The sequence below is a fragment of the Podarcis gaigeae genome (assembly GCF_964106915.1).
Source record: "Podarcis gaigeae genome assembly, chromosome: 17".
Taxonomy (NCBI): domain Eukaryota; kingdom Metazoa; phylum Chordata; class Lepidosauria; order Squamata; family Lacertidae; genus Podarcis; species Podarcis gaigeae.
The window spans coordinates 33,952,490-33,969,267 of record NC_139694.1 but is presented as its reverse complement, the minus strand read 5'-3'; the positions used below and the strand labels follow the sequence as shown (position 1 = coordinate 33,969,267).

The 16,778-nt window shown below is 46.6% G+C and overlaps 3 protein-coding genes across 4 annotated transcripts in view; 1 reads left to right on the top strand and 2 right to left on the bottom strand.

Annotated features, from left to right (window-relative positions):
- The window catches only part of LOC310835000 (phospholipid phosphatase 3-like), a 38,378-nt gene extending 29,481 nt beyond the window's left edge, over nt 1-8,897 (bottom strand). The window contains exon 1 of the mRNA XM_083719645.1: nt 7,662-8,897. Within this exon, the coding sequence (XP_083575771.1) occupies nt 7,662-7,863 (202 nt within the window). The 5' untranslated portion in view covers nt 7,864-8,897. The remainder of the gene's footprint in view (nt 1-7,661) is intronic.
- The window catches only part of IL27RA (interleukin 27 receptor subunit alpha), an 818,781-nt gene that overhangs the window by 512,194 nt on the left and 289,809 nt on the right, over nt 1-16,778 (top strand). The window lies entirely within an intron of this gene.
- Nucleotides 1-16,778, bottom strand: part of TUBB4A (tubulin beta 4A class IVa) — a 217,215-nt gene that overhangs the window by 73,758 nt on the left and 126,679 nt on the right. The window lies entirely within an intron of this gene.

The window sequence follows — 16,778 nt, the reverse complement described above, 5'->3', positions numbered from 1 at the left end:
GGGAGTCCTAAGTAACTCCTCTTCATATTCTCCCCACCCGGCACTTAAAAGTTCAGAGGAATTTCAGACACCAAATGAGTTTCCATTGGGCTTTCCAGGGGTCTGAGAACACCACTTGCGTGCCCCTTTTGCCTACTAAATGATTACAAACCATGCAAAATTTGCCAACGTATTATTTATTACATTTGTCAGTTGCTTTTTCTTGCCCAAGGCAACTCAAAGTGACTTGCAACCAAAGAAAGAAAACAAAAAAACCAAAGCCACATGGATACATTGAAAATAAGGGGAAAAAATATACAGTGGAACCTCAGTTCTTGAAAGGCTCCGCTGACGAACGTTTTGGAAGCCAACGCCGAAAACCTGGAAGTAATTGCTTTGGTTTTTGAACGATTTTTGGAAGCCGAACGTGCTACGCAGCTTCCGTTTTGAGTTTACCTATTGAATTGATGCTTCCTCTTTTAGATTTCGGGTTTCGAACGTTTTAGAAGTCGAACAGTCTTCCGGAACGGATTATGTTTGAAAACCAAGATTCCATTTTGCTTAATTATATTCCCAGATTACAAAATCCAGACATTTCTGGTGCTATCGCCTTGGCAATAGCTAAGTGAGGGAGAAAGGATCCATTGGTTTCTATGCAAAGGGAGAAAGGATCCATTGGTTTCTATGCAAACAGAGCACAGCCAATCTACTCAGCTTCTTTCACAGGGATAGGGCCACATTTAAACATTAACAACAGTGTTAGAAACTGGGATAGAAAAGCTAGGAGCCAAATGGGTTGTGGGTGCCAAAACAGGATATCTAGTCGCCATTTGGAGAGGGGCAGGGTATCAGCAACACTTTTTATTTATTATTTTGACAAGCATGAACTAATACATAATTCACATAAGTGACACATTGTTAATATCACTTTTTTAACATAAATTGTTAATGCATGTTTAATTTGGTGTTTACAATAAAAATGTTGGTACCATCCTTCAGTTTTCAAAACACTACCCTTTAATGCTAAACTCCTTAACAATATTGCCTATCCTTAGAATGTACTTTGAGGCTTCAAAGCACATACATTTCAGTAATCCTTGAGTGTCAGCCAGGCACAAAAAATGGCACCCAGACTTTTTGTGGTGCATGCAAATGGAGAATCTTTAGGCGCAAAATGCGCCTGCTAATTTTAAACCCTGGTTAACAACACTTGTACTATTGTTATGGCACTAGAATGAGGCGAACCCTCTGCCCTTAAACATCTACAGCCAGCAATTAAGCACCTTACTTCCTCCGCCATGAACTAATAGGATACCCTTAGGCAATCTACTCTCTCAGCCTCAGTTGCCGTATCTGCTAATTGGGTATAACACAGTTGATCTAACTTACAGGTTTGTTAAAAGATTTTTTTTTAAATCCAGTGGACGTTAAGCCATTTGAACACCCTAAAGCATTATATAAATGCTTGCCTTTATAGACAGAAGCCCACTGAGACACAGGCTTCCTTGAACTTTATGGAAACAGATAACCTTACCATGGCAGCGATGGTACAAACAGTTCCTCTCCTTTCTTCCCTTCTCTCCCTTTCCCTCTGCTACAGCCATAGCTTACAATGCAACAGACCAACTGATTTTTCAGGTGTTTTTACCTCAAAATAACGTGTTTTTAAACACAAAAACAAACAACAACAAAACATCAAATGTATTACCGTATTTTCTGCTCTGTAAGAAGCACCCAACCATAAGACGCACCTAGTTTTAGAAGAGGAGAACAAGGGAAAAACAATCTCTGCCTCTCTGCGCAGGGCCCCTTCAGCGAAGCGGGAAGAGAAACAGAAGGGGCTCCGTTTCTCCTCCCGCTTTGCTGAAGGGGTGCTGCGCAGAGAGGGAAAGCGGTGCCTCTCCACCAAAGCGAAGTCAGAACAGCAAGAGGGATCGCTGCGCAGCGAAAGCAGCGATCCCTCTTGCTGTTCTGGCTTCTGGGATAGCCATGCCAAGCCTCTTCAGGGCAGGGGGAGCATTCCTCCCGTTACCCTGAAGAGGCTTTGCGCGGCTATCTCTGAAGCCAGGAGAGCCGGTGCGCCCTATGGGCCGAAAAATACGGTAAATATTTCGGGTGACTCACGTTTCCCCCGGTGTGCACCGATTCCTCTTGCTCTCCTGGCTTCAGGGATAGCTACACAGCCTTCATTCGCTCCATAAGATGCACACACATTTCCGCTTACTTTTTAGGAGGGGGAAAGTGTGTCTTATAGAGAGAATAATATGGTATATGCCTTGCTCGTGGTCTTCCCTTAGGCCTCTGGTTGGCCACTGTGGAAAACAGGGTGCTGGGCTAGAGAGGACTTTGGTCTGCTCCAGCAGGAGTCTCTTATGATGTCCTTTTGAGATATCCAGTAAAGGGACATTTTCCGCACATGTGGTGGGACTGTAAAATCATAAAGAAATATTGGGAAATGATTTATAATGAAATGAAGAAGATGTTTAAAATAAACTTTGTTTTAAAAAAACAGAAGCTTTCCTATTAGGTATTATAGGAGTGGATCTACCCAAATCACAAAAGAATTTATTTATGTATGCAACTACGGCTGCACGGACATTATTAGCACAACGTTGAAAAGAAGAAGGAGTCCCAGCTAAAGAAGATCGGCAAGTTAAATTAATGGAATATGCTGAAATGGCAGAATTGACAATGAAACTAAGAGGAAGAGTTGACAATGAATTTAAGGAAGAATGGAAGGTGTTTATTGCATATATACAGAAGCATTGTGCACAGTTAAGACATTAGCAGGGTTTTAAAATTACATGTGATTTTGTTATGAATGGGTAATAAGTAATTTAAATAAGGTTTCAAACTGAACAATGGACATGCAGTATATTGATAAATTATGGAACCAAGGAAGGGACTAGAGGGAAGTCAATTTGTTTTGTTTTGCTTTGTTTTGGTATTGTTTTTGTTAAATCAATAAATTGTTATACAGTGGTATCTCTGGTTGCGAATGGGATCCATTCCGGAGGCCCGTTCACAACATGAAAAGCCCGCAACCTGAAGCGCCGTATCTGCGCAGGTGCGCAGCATGATTTGGTGCTTGTGCGCATGCGCGAAGCACGATTTAGCGCTTCTGTGCATGTGTGAGTGGTGAAACCCGGAAGTAACCCTTTCCGGTACTTCTGGGTAGCCGCGGGACGCAACCTGAAAAAACGTAACATGAAGCAAACGTAACATGAGGTGTGACTGTATAAAAAAAGAGAGATATCCAGCACAGTATTTTTCACCCTATAGGACACACTTTTTCCCTTCCAAAAATGAAGGGGAAATGTGTGTGCGTCCTATGAGACGAATGCAGGCTTTCGCTGAAGCCTGGAGAGCGAGAGGGGTCGGTGCGCCCCGACCCCTCTCGCTCTCCAGGCTTCAGAAAGCTATCTGCAAGCCGTGGGAGAGCTGTGCGACTTTGCGCAGCTCTCCCACGGCTTATGGAGAGCTGCCTGCACCCCGAAGCCTGGGGGTGCGCTGAGCTCAGCGCCCCCAGGCTTCGGGCTTCGCGCCGCTCTCCCACGGCTTGTGGAGAGCTGCCAGTTCTGGGGGCTGAGGAAGCTTGGGTTTCCCCCACCCCAGCCCGGCACCTGGGGGGAAAATAAATTTTGTTTTCTTTATTTCCCCCGAAAAAAACTAGGTGCGCCCTATGGGCCGGTGCGCCCTATGGGCCGAAAAATATGGTAAATATTTCAGGAGACTCACGTTTCCCTCTTTTGAGGACCATTTGCAAACTGCAGAAACTGTTATGGGCACCACATCAAACACCTCGCACCCAACCTATTGCATTAGCCCCTGAAAGGCCTAATTTCATCAGAGGGAAGGGGAAGGCAACCTATGGACAATGAGGAAGGTCTCTGCAGGCACACGCAGAGTGGCATATTGGTGACATCTGGGCCAGAATAACCAGGAAGCATGAAAGAAGACAGACGTTGGTTCTTGCATGACACACCGCCTCAGTTTTGTTTGTTCTACAGTGGAAGACTCTTGCCCTTGCTGCAGCAGACAGGAGGGGAATGAATAGGGCCACACTGTCCCCTGTCCCGCTAGCGGCTAGAGCAGGGGTAGGCAACCTACAGCCCGAGGGCCGAATCCGGCCCAATCACCTTCTAAATCCGGCCCACAGACAGTCCGGGAATCAGCGTGTTTTTACATTAGTAGAATGTGTCCTTTTATTTAAAATGTGGGGCCTGCCTGGTGTTTTTACACGAGCAGAACGTGTGCTTTAATTTAAAATGCATCTCTGGGTTATTTGTGGGCCATAGGAATTTGTTCATCCCCCCCAAAAAATATAGTCCACCCCCCCCCCCGGTGTGAGGGACAGTGGACCGGACCCCTGCTGAAAATGTTTGCTGGCCCCTGGGCTAGAGCATGGGTAGGCAACCTAAGGTCTGAGGGCCAGATCTGGCCTAATCGCCTTCTAAATCCGGCCCGCAGACGGTCCGGGAATCAGTGTGTTTTTACATGAGTAGACTGTGTCCTTTTATTTAAAATGCATCTCTGGGCTATTTGTGGGGCATAGGAATTTGTTCTTTTCCCCCCTTCAAAATATAGTCCGGCCCCCCACAAGGTCTGAGGGACAGTGGACCGGCCCCCGGCTGAAAAAGTTTGCTGACCCCTGCCCTAGAGCTATGGTTTCCAAACCCCAGTGGCTTCCACTTCCCATCAGTCTCAATTCTCAAATGCTTCTCTCCTGACACCTCCTCCCTCCTCTACTTCCAAGCTACTTCCAGTTGGGATCCTGGCCAGAAAACGATTTAAAGAGACGGGAGCGAGAGTTCTGTGGCTGAGCTGGGATTCGAACTTGCGTTTCCCGCTTCTGAGCCCAGCCCCTTGATCAAGGTGCCTTCCCAAGTTTCCCCTCAACTCCCTTATGTATTCATCAACACCATCCAGCAGATAATTGAGGGGTTGTGTAAACCCCAAATCTGGTATTGGGGGATAGAATTGAGTTCCCTGGGAAAATCAGTATTAATTAAACTGCAACCAAGTAAGTTTCTAGCCCTGAGGTTTTGGAGCAATGCTTTGGGAGCAAATGGGCTGTGTCTGGGGGAATGGCATAAGCCAGAAGTGTTGCTGGATTATGTTTCTAGGGGTTGAGTTTTGAACCCCCAAAGCTTCTTGCCGTTCTCCATACTTTGCTGAATCAGAAACCAACATTTGCATTAAACCACGCAGAGCAAGCTAAAAGTAAGATAGGGTGGCTGGGTGTCCTAGGGCAATGACTCCACCATGACATTTCATTAAACTCTGACCATAGGTTTATTACCTGCCCGCGGACTGTCTCGCCAGTGTGGTGTACGCTCTAGTTATCTTCTGCTTGGACTACTGCAATGTTCTCTATGTGGGGCTACATTTGAAGGTGACCCGGAAACTACAATTAATCCAGAATGCGGCAGCTAGGCTGGTGACTGGGAGTGGCCGCCAAGACCATATAACACCGGTCCTCAAAGACCTACATTGGCTCCCAGTACGTTTCCAAGCACAATTCAAAGTGTTGGTGCTGACCTTTAAAGCCCTAAACAGCCTCGGCCCTGAAGGAACTTCTCCACTCCCATAGTTCTGCCCGGACACAGCTCCAAGGGCCTTCTCGATAGTGGCACCTGCCCTGTGGAATGCCCTCCAATCAGATGTCAAGGAAATAACTATCTGACTTTTAGAAGACATCTGAAGGCAGCCCTGTTTAAGGAAACTTCTAATGTTTGATGTTTTATTGTGTTTTAAATATTCTGTTGGGAGCTGCCTTGAGTAGCTGAGGAGGACCATCCAGATAGGCAGGATATAAGTAATACATTATTTTTTATTATTATTATTATTATTATTATTATTATTATTATTATTATTACTGATTACACCAGGGCTTAATAGAGCAACTGTGCCCCATGGGCCAGGCATCTGAAAATCCAACATCTAAGGGAGAAACTAGATGTTATCACAACCCTGTGATTCCTTACAAAAGCACAGATTTCAGGGGTAATTAACCCTTCTCCACTCAGCAGTTCTCCCCCATGACCCGTAACCAGAAATATGCCTGACTGGGGAAAGAAGGGGAGGGGTGTTTTGGGAAAACCAGTGGGTGTGTGGAAGCAGGAAGCCCAGCCCTTCCACCCACCAGATCTCCTCTGAAGATGACCCCTCCTCTGTATTATCATTAACCAGGAAAGCCGTATGCGTAGTTCTGCCCTGAAGGCAGCCTCCTCACCTTGACTCAAGGCAAGGTCACCTCTGATCACAAAACGGGTGCCCTGCTTTCTTCCATGTGACATCTTTGCAATGTGTTGCTAAAAGTCGTCCAGGGAGGAACAGGGCCAAAAGTCAGGAATAAAGGCTGAAGAACTTTCAATGCAAAGATGTGTGTGAGTGTGCCAGCCAGCCAGTCAGGATGTTTTAATCATAGCAGTTCCCCATCAGGAATCATGCAATGGCACCCGGAATTAAAGAGCCAGACAAGAAATGCCACTGCTACAATTCCTCAAATCCTCCACATGACTTCCAGGTATCCAGCATGGCCCCTGTGTGGCTGGAGGAAACACAGCCAGATGGGCGGGGTATAATAAAAAATTATTATTATTATTATTATTATTATTATTATTATTATTATTACTTTTTTTAGCTGGGATCTCAACAGCAGCCTCTGGCCCAACAACTCAAAGCACTGGTCAAAAGGGTAAAGAAAGAACTATGCTGCTGTTAGTGTCTTAAACTTGATTCTGAGTGGGAAAGAGATTAAGGTATTCCTGTACTAGCTGGGCTGAATATATGGAGGCTTAATGTCCCTTGCGGGTGGCGCTGTGGGTTAAACTACAGAGCCTAGGACTTGCCAATCAGAAGGTCGGCGGTTCAAATCCCCGCAATGGGGTGAGCTCAGTCCCTGCTCCTGCCAACCTAGCAGTTCGAAAGCACGTCAAAGTGCAAGTAGATAAATAGGTACCGCTCTGGCGGGAAGGTAAACAGCGTTTCTGTGCGCTGCTCTGGTTCGCCAGAAGCGGCTTAGTCATGCTGGCCACATGACCCGGAAGCTGTACGCCAGCTCCCTTGGCCAATAAAGCGAGATGAGCGCCGCAACCCCAGAGTCGGCCACGACTGGACCTAATGGTCAGGGGTCCCTTTACCTTTACCTAATATCCCTTGCAGTGGTTGCCAAGGATCAGAGCAAAGTGCTCCATGAATTACAATAATATTTGAGCAGAGTGTTGGGCTGCACATGTTCCGATTTAGGTAGACCCTTCCAGCTTGCAGAATTGGCATCAGTCAGACTCTTAATATCAGGGTTGTAGGTTTGAGCCCCAGGTTGGGCAAAAGATTCCTGCATTGGAGGGGGTTGGACTAAATGACCTTCAGGGTGCCTTCTAGCTCTATGACTCTGTGAAAAGCTGGAGAAAAGCACTGGCTGCCTGGTGATCTTAATACTGTACCAAGCTCCATGCTGCATTACCAGATGTGCAAATAACCAGAAGGTGAAATGAGCTACACGCCATAAGACGCCAACACAAACCAAAAAAATTAAGCAATTGCAAATCACTAATTAGGGGTATTAAGAGAAACCTTTGCCTGGATTGAGGATTTCATCTCGAGAAAGCTAATTGGCAAATTCCCACTTTCCTGGTTACCTGGCCAGTAAAATCCCAGCCCCTCCGCGCCCCACTCACCCACGAGCAGGCACACGACATCCACAGCCACCAAGGTCTTCCTCAGCGCAGCTCTGGGAGCAGCAGCGAAGTCCCCGGCTCGGGATCTGGGCCTCCGCACCGTCACCTGGACGTCGCCCTGCTGGCGAGGCCAAGCCAGAGGCTCCGCGCTGAGCGGCTGCCGGGACAGGGCGTGGAGGAGCGCGTTGGGATCTTTTTGCATGATCTTTGCAGAGCAACCTGCCGCTGCGGGATCGGGCGGGATCCAGCTCCTTAGTCCATGCGGTTCAAACCCAGTCCGGAGCCTCGGGTCCCTGGGGGAAGAGAGCAGAGCCGCGCTGGGGTTCAGTCACTGGGGAGGAAGACGCCAAGTCTTCTAGTCCCTGGTGAGAGCGGCTGGAGAGGGCAGAAAGCAGGACTTGGAGCGCCAGGGTGGGGCAGGGGCTCCCGTCGGCTCCTGGAAGTCCTCTGCAATCCGGATCTTCTCAGGGATCGAGGGGGGGAGGGGCGGGCCGCCTGGCAAGGAGCGCAAACAAACAAACAAACAAACAAACAAAGTTTCCTCGCCTCTGCATCAGCCCTGGAACAAAGAGCAGCTCCGGTGGCGCTCAGGGCGCACGAGAGCGCACGAGAGCGCAGCAGCCTCGGGCCGGGGCCACTTGGGAAGGATCCCTGGCGCCTCTCCCCACGAGGCGGGGCCAAGGAGCGGGGCCAAAGTCCGGCACGACGGGGCGGACGGGCGGCGGAGGGAGAGCCAACCCCGCGCTCGCCGGCCCCGGAGGCGCTGGGCGAAGCTTTCCTCCGGGTCCCCCCGCCCCCGAAATGCTCGGGCAACCCGATGGGGCGGAGCGAGCGCGTCCCGTCGAGGGGCGGGGCGTGTTCGGGGGCGGTGGCTGCAGCGGCAGCAGCTGCCTCGGGGCAGAGACCCGCCTGGGCGTCGCACCTCCAGGCCCGGAGCCAGAAGCGAAGTGGGTCTCGCCCACCGCCCTCTTCCAGCCTGGCCTGGTCCGGCCAGCCCAGCTCTGGTCGCTCCTCCCGGCGCAGCCCCGCTCCGTCCAAGGAAAAGGGAGCCGGATGGGATCCAAGCCGCATCGACTTGGAAGCGAGCTCCCCGGGTTCAATCGGAGCTGCTCCCGACGAAAGCCAGCCGAGCCGTTGGCTCTCAGTTGTGCTGCCACGTCCGAGGCCGGAGGGAGAAGGCGCTGCGTCAAAGCCAGGGGGAATCCCAGCCATTTCTCGCTGCCTTGGGAAAACTGTGTTGGTGGGGTAAAGGGAGAAGTTGCAACTCGCGAAGTTGTCCCCCCCAAGGACAAAAGTGCTGTCCTAGTCTGGGCCTCCGCACAGTCCATCCTGTGGACATGAGGTGTAGCGCGCTAACCTCATCAGTGGGTCCCAAAAGTGGGTCCCAAGTTAAAAGTCAGTATTAAGAACAGTTAAAACAAATTGCAGTCATGGGAATTTTTGTGTTTGTGTCCTGAGAGCACATGCCCCAGGTGTCAAAGGCCAGGGGAAAGAGGCGAGAATTCTGGACTTTTTGACTCTGGTGCATATTTCTGTTGCCATGGGTGTTAGAAAAAGGCACTAAATTTTAAAAGCGCCCAATTTAAGCGACAGCTGTAACGAAAGAATAAAGAATGCACTCTTTGGATTTAGAAGGGGGTCCTGGAGCTTTCCCACATGTGACATGTTTGAAGTCAGTTGGCGTTAACCTGTGACCCCGATTTGATGTGTCAATTGCTTGATTTGGGGGGGGGGTGGCACAGAACAGGTTTGTGGCACCAAACTAGCACCAAACTTTGGCATCAAATGGGTGGGGTCCAGAATTTCGGGGTCACACATTAATGAAGCTATATCAGCTGAATTCCAGCTTGAGAATGTTTTTTACCCAAAATGGCCAAATCCAGAGGCTGGTAGTAAGACCATATAATGTCGGACAAATGATGGCAGTTCCTCGCCAGTATGATGATAGAGGATACCCATTGCACTAAAGCAGCAACCCCTTTCCTTCCCCAGCTTTCTTCATTCTGGCGGCTTAATTTTGTGTGTGTGTGTGTGTGTGTGTGTGTGTGTGTTGTTGCTGTTTAACAAGGGGTTAGAAATCCTTGCCAATCTACTGCAAGCCGCACTGAGTTCTGAAAGTAATTCCAAGCTACCTTCTGCCTATCCCTGTTCTAGAGCAGGTTGTATCCTGTGTAAGGATCTGATTCCCAGTTTGGGGTACTTGTTGATCCAGTACTGTCGTTACAGGACCAAGTGGCCTTTGTAGATCAGAGCACCTTTTATCACCTTAGGCTTATACTGTATACCAGGGGTCAGCAAACTTTTTCCACTGTCTCTCAGACCTTGTGGGGGCCGGACTATATTTTTTTGGGGGGGAATGAACAATTTCCTATGCCCCACAAGTAACCCAGAGATGCATTTTAAATAAAAGGACACATTCTACTCATGTTAAAAACACGCTGATTCCCGGACCGTCCACGGGCCGGATTGAGAAGGCGATTGGGCCGGATTCGGCCCCCGGGCCTTAGTTTGGCTACCGATGCTGTATACCATTGCTTGAGTTTACTTATATGTCACTTTCCCAAACTGGCTCACAGCAAACCTTACAAAAATGCAAATATATGAAATACAGAGCAAATTATATATATATATAAAAGGCCAGAAATCAACAATTTCTAAATAGGGAAGCTTTTTAATGTGTAATGTTCTATTATGGTTTTATATATGTTGGAAGGAATCCAGAGCGGCTGGAGCAACCCAGTCAGGTGGGCAGGGTTCAAATAATAAAATTATATTATAAATAATATAATTATTTTTAAGAAAACTGGTCTAGGTTTATGTACATAAATGCAAAGCAAAACACAAGTTAACTGACAATAAAGTTTCTGGTACTGGTCTTCCTACATTCCAAGGAGCATGACTTGAATGCAGTTCATTTTTAAAAAACCACATTTTAATTGACTCTTTTAAAATATTATTTTATTTTAACAAAGTAATAATCAAATAAGAATAAAAACGTACACCCCACCACTGACACCATTCCTTTGTAACTATCCAACCTCCCAAAATTTCAACACCTCTTGCAATGGTCTGACCCCTTTCCGTTTTAACAGTACAAATTCTACAAACACCCTCCATATCTCCTCAAAATCATTTCTCCTTCATATTCCTCATCTTACCTTAATGGCACATGTTAATTTATCATTAATAGCTATATCCCACACCTCTTTATACCACTGAATGCAGTTTAGAGGGGAGAGGTCCTCTCATCAGGCTAGATGATGTACAGCTGGCTCCTACATCCTTACTCCAGAGTAGAACGCAGGTGGAACTGTGGTCTAAACTACTGAGCCTCTTGGGCTTGCCGATCAGAAGGTCAGCGGTTCGAATCCTTGTGACTGGGTGAGCTCCCGTTGCTCTGTCCCAGCTCCTGCCAACCTAGCAGTTTGAAAACACGCCAGTGCGAGTAGATAAATAGGTACCACTGTGGTGGGAAGATAAACGTGCCAGAGATGGCCTTCTCAGTGATAGCACCACTGTGGAATAGCCTTCCTGCAGAGGCTTACCTGGTGCTCTCTTTATAGTCATTCCTGCACCAAGGCTTCATTAAAAACCGTCCCAGTTAGTAACATTTTACTTTTTACTGTTTCATGTGGCTGTACATTTTTTATTTATTTACTTTGATCTTATTCTCTCTACTGGAGTTTCTTTGCTGCAAGTTTTTATTTTAGGATACCATGGTACCTTGGTTCTCGAACGACTTAGTTGTTGAACAAATCAGCTCCCAAACACCAAAAACCCGGAAGTAAGTGTTCCGGTTTTCAAACATTTTTCAGAAGCCGAATGTCTGATGCGGCTTCCGCTTGTGTGCAGGAAGTTCCTGCAGCCAATCGGAAGCCACACCTTAGTTTTCAAACAGTTTTGGGAGTCGAACGGACTTCCAGAACGGATTAAGTTCGAGAACCAAAGTACCACTATATTGTTATTTTAATTGCATGTTAGCATTTTATGCATGTCAGCTGCATAGAAAACAAACTATGTATGTAAGTATAGTTTAACAACAAAAATGACAACACTTTTATGTTACCTGGGAGGGTAATTTGAATTTGCTTGTTGTTGTTGTTGTTGTTTAGTCGTTTAGTCGTGTCCGACTCTTCGTGACCCCATGGACCAGAGAACGCCAGGCACCTCTGTCCTCCACTGCCTCCCGCAGTTTGCTCAAACTCATGCTGGTAACCTCGAAAACACTATACAACCATCTCGTCCTCTGCCGTCCCCTTCTCCTTGTGCCCTCCATCTTTCCCAACATCAGGGTCTTCTCCAGGGAGTCTTCTCTTCTCATGAGGTGGCCAAAGTACTGGAGCCTCAGCTTCACAATCTGTCCTTCCAGTGAGCACTCAGGGCTGATTTCCTTCAGTATGGAGAGGTTTGATCTTCTTGCAGTCCATGGGACTCTCAAGAGTCTCCTCCAGCACCATAATTCAAAAGCATCAATTCTTTGGCGATCAGCCTTCTTTATGGTCCAGCTCTCACTTCCATACATCACTACTGGGAAAACCATAGCTTTAACTATACGAACCTTTGTTGGCAAGGTGATGTCTCTACTTCTCAAGATGCTGTCTAGGCCTGTCATTGCCCTTCTCCCAAGAAGCAGGCGTCTTTTAATTTCGTGGCTGCTGTCACCATCTGCAGTGATCATTGAGCCCAAGAAAGTAAAATCTCTCACTACCTCCATTTCTTCCCCTTCTATTTGCCAGGAGGTGATGGGACCAGTGGCCATGATCTTCGTTTTTTTGATGTTGAGCTTCAGACCATATTTTGCGCTCTCCTCTTTCACCCTCATTAAAAGGTTCTTTAATTCCTCCTCACTTTCTGCCATCAAGGTTGTGTCATCTGCATATCTGAGGTTGTTGATATTTCTTCCGGCAATCTTAATTCCGGCTAGGGATTCATCCAGCCCAGCCTTTCGCATGATGAATTCTGCATATAAGTTAAATAAGCAGGGAGACAAAATACAGCCTTGTCGTACTCCTTTCCCAATTTTGAACCAATCAGTTGTTCCATATCCAGTTCTAACTGTAGCTTCTTGTCCCACATAGAGATTTCTCAGGAGACAGATGAGGTGATCTGGCACTCCCATTTCTTTAAGAACTTGCCATAGTTTGCCGTGGTCGACACAGTCAAAAGCTTTTGCATAGTCAATGAAGCAGAAGTAGATGTCTTTCTGGAACTCTCTAGCTTTCTCCATAATCCAGCGCATGTTTGCAATTTGGTCTCTGGTTCCTCTGCCTCTTCTAAATCCAGCTTGCACTTCTGGGAGTTCTCGGTCCACATACTGCTTGAGCCTTCCTTGTAGAATTTGAAGCATAACCTTGCTAGCGTGTGAAATGAGTGCAATTGTGCGGTAGTTGGAGCATTCTTTGGCACTGCCCTTCTTTGGGATTGGGATGTAGACTGATCTTCTCCAATCCTCTGGCCACTGCTGAGTTTTCCAAACTTGCTGGCATATTGAGTGTAGCACCTTAACAGCATCATCTTTTAAAATTTTAAATAGTTCAGCTGGAATGCCATCACTTCCACTGGCCTTGTTATTTGCAGTGCTTTCTAAGGCCCATTTGACTTCACTTTCCAGGATGTCTGGCTCAAGGTCAGCAACCACACTACCTGGGGTATACGAGACATCCATTTCTTTCTGGTATAATTCCTCTGTGTATTCTTGCCACCTCTTCTTGATGTCTTCTGCTTCTGTTAGGTCCTTTCCACTTTTGTCCTTTATTGTGGAAATCTTTGTACGAAATGTTCCTTTCATATCTCCAATTTTCTTGAACAGATCTCTGGTTCTTCCCATTCTATTGCTTTCCTCTATTTCTTTGCATTGCTCGTTTAAGAAGGTCTTCTTGTCTCTCCTTGCTATTCTTTGGAAATCTGCATTCAATTTCCTGTATCTTTCACCATCTCCCTCGCATTTTGCTTGCCTTCTCTCCCCCGCTATTTGTAAGGCCTCATTGGACAGCCACTTTGCTTTCTTGCATTTCCTTTTCATTGGGATGGTTTTCGTTGCTGCCTCCTGTATAATGTTACGAGCCTCCATCCATAGTTCTTCAGGCATTCTGTCCACCAAATCTAAATCCTTAAACCTGTTCCTCACTTCCACTGTGTATTCATAAGGGATTTGACTTAGATTGTATCTTACCGGCCCAGTGGTTTTTCCTACTTTCTTCAGTTTAAGCTTGAATTTTGCTATAAGAAGCTGATGATCTGAGCCACAGTCAGCTCCAGGTCTTGTTTTTGCTGACTGTATAGAGCTTCTCCATCTTTGGCTGCAGAGAATATAATCAATCTGATTTCGATGCTGCCCATCTGGTGATGTCCATGTGTAGAGTCGTCTCTTGTGTTGTTGGAAAAGCGTGTTTGTGATGACCAGCTTGTTCTCTTGACAGAACTCTATTAGCCTTTGCCCTGCTTCGTTTTGATCTCCAAGGCCAAACTTGCCAGTTGTTCCTTTTATCTCTTGACTCCCTACTTTAGCATTCCAATCCCCTATAATGAGAAGAACATCCTTCTTTGGTGTCACTTCTATAAGGTCTTGTAAGTCTTCATAGAACTGGTCAATTTCAGTTTCTTCAGCACAAGTAGTTGGTGCATAAACTTGGATTACTGTGATGTTAAAAGGTCTGCCTTGGATTCGTATCGAGATCATTCTATCATTTTTGAGATTGCATCCCAGTACAGCTTTCGCCACTCTTTTGTTGACTATGAGGGCCACTCCATTTCTTTTATGGGTTTCTTGCCCACAGTAGTAGATATGATGGTCATCCGAACTGAATTCACCCATTCCCGTCCATTTTAGTTCACTGATGCCCAGGATGTCAATATTTATTCTTGCCATCTCATTTTTGACCACCTCCAACTTACCCAGGTTCATGGTTCTTACATTCCAGGTTCCTATGCAATATTTTTCTTTACAGCATTGGACTTTCCTTTCGCTTCCAGGCATATCCGCAACTGAGCGTCCTTTCGGCTTTGGCCCAGCCGCTTCATCAGCTCTGGATCTACTTGTACTTGCCCTCTGCTCTTCCCCAGTAGCATGTTGGACGCCTTCCGACCTGAGGGGCTCATCTTCCAGCGTCATATCTTTTATATGCCTGTTGTCTTTGTCCATGGAGTTTTCTTGGCAGGGATACTGGAGTGGCTTGCCGGTTCCTCCTCCAGGTGGATCACGTTTGGTCAAAACTCTCCACTATGACCTGTTCATCTTGGGTGCCCTGCTCGGCATAGTTCATAGCTTCTCTGAGTTCTTCAAGCCCCTTCGCCACGGCAAGGCAGTGATCCATGAAGGGGAATTTGCTAATGATACCCAAATGCCTTTTGCTCTGTAGCATTCTGTTTCTTTAGAGATGGATCAGGAGAGAGAGCACAACTTCATGAGTAATGATTTTATGGTTGTTATCTCTACAACATGGGAGAATTCTGATCCACATGATTTACTTTAACGTGAACTTTCCAGGAGGAAGGTCTGATAGCTATTTGGCAGACCAGTGTTTCTGCATTGAGGAAGACATCATGTATCCATGTTGCTTCCCTGGTAGGTAGAATTACAAATGAATTTGAAAAATTGAAAACTGATTTTGGGTATTTTTGTAGGCATAGAATAATATGACTGAGATCACCCAGATGGGCTCAGAAGGCTGACTCAGGACACGTAATTCACTTAATTCTATGGAATTCAAAATGAAATGCAACAAAATACAATATACAGTGGTACCTTGGTTTACAAACAATCTGTTCCGGAAGTCCGTTCCTAAACCAAGGTGCGCTTTCCCAAATGACTCCTCCCACCACCAGTGCCCTTCCACCATTCGGCTTCCATTCTTAGACCAAGGTAAAGTTCACAAACCAGGACACTATTTCCGGTTTTGTGGAGTTTGTAAACTGAATAGTTCATAAACAGGGCTGTTCTTAAACCGAGGTACCACTGTATAAGAAATGAAAGAAGAAATAAAAAACCCACACAGCATTTAGCATGCATTACAATTATAACAGGTGGGGAAATCATTAAGCGAGCCACCAAGACTCTCAGTTTTCAGGTGGTCCATAGAAACATTTGTAGAATTGGGACCCTTATATTAAATAACTAACAGTTACTGCCCAAAATCTGCAGCCTGGTGCAGCTGTCTCATTCTGCCCTGTTGGGGGGATGTTGAGTCAGGCTGAGGAAAGGACTGGAATTCTACATCCAGCCATCCACCCTCCTTCCTGCACAGAGAATCAAACAGGATGCAAAACAGTGCCAGCTTGTGGACAGAGAAGAAACTCGTGCATTTTGCAGGAATTTCAAAGGAATGTTTTGGCAGTATGTGCAACGAGGACGAAATTGAAGCAGAATATTTTTAATTTGGAAAATGCGCCATTGTAATATGTTGCCCTATCCTCCTGCTTGTTGTTGTTGTTTAGTCGCTTAGTCATGTCCGACTCTTCGTGACCCCCTGGACCAGAGCATGCCAGGCACTCCTGTCTTCCACTGCCTCCCGCAGTTTGGTCAAACTCATGCTGGTAGGTTCGAGAACACTGTCCAACCATCTCGTCCTCTGTCGTCCCCTTCTCCTTGTGCCCTCCATCTTTCCCAACGTCAGGGTCTTTTCCAGGGAGTCTTCTCTTCTCATGAGGTGGCCAAAGTATTGGAGCCTCAGCTTCAGGATCTGTCCTTCCAGTGAACACTCAGGGCTGATTTCCTTAAGAATGGATAGGTTTGATCTTCTTGCAGTCCATGGGACTCTCAAGAGTGTCCTCCAGCAGCATAATTCAAAAGGATCAATTCTTCGGCGATCAGCCTTCTTTATGGTCCAGCTCTCACTTCCATACATCACTACTGGGAAAACCATAACTTTTACTATACAGACCTTTGTTGGAAGGTGATGTCTCTACGTTTTAAGATGCTGTCTAGGTTTGCCATCGCCTTTCTCCCAAGGAGCAGGCGTCTTTTAATTTCGTGGCTGCTGTCACCATCTGCAGTGATCACGTAGCCCAAGAAAGTAAAATCTCTCACTGCCTCCATTTCTTCCCCTTCTATTTGCCAGGAGGTGATGGGACCAGTGGCCATGATCTTCGCTTTTTTGATGTTGAGCTTCAAACCATATT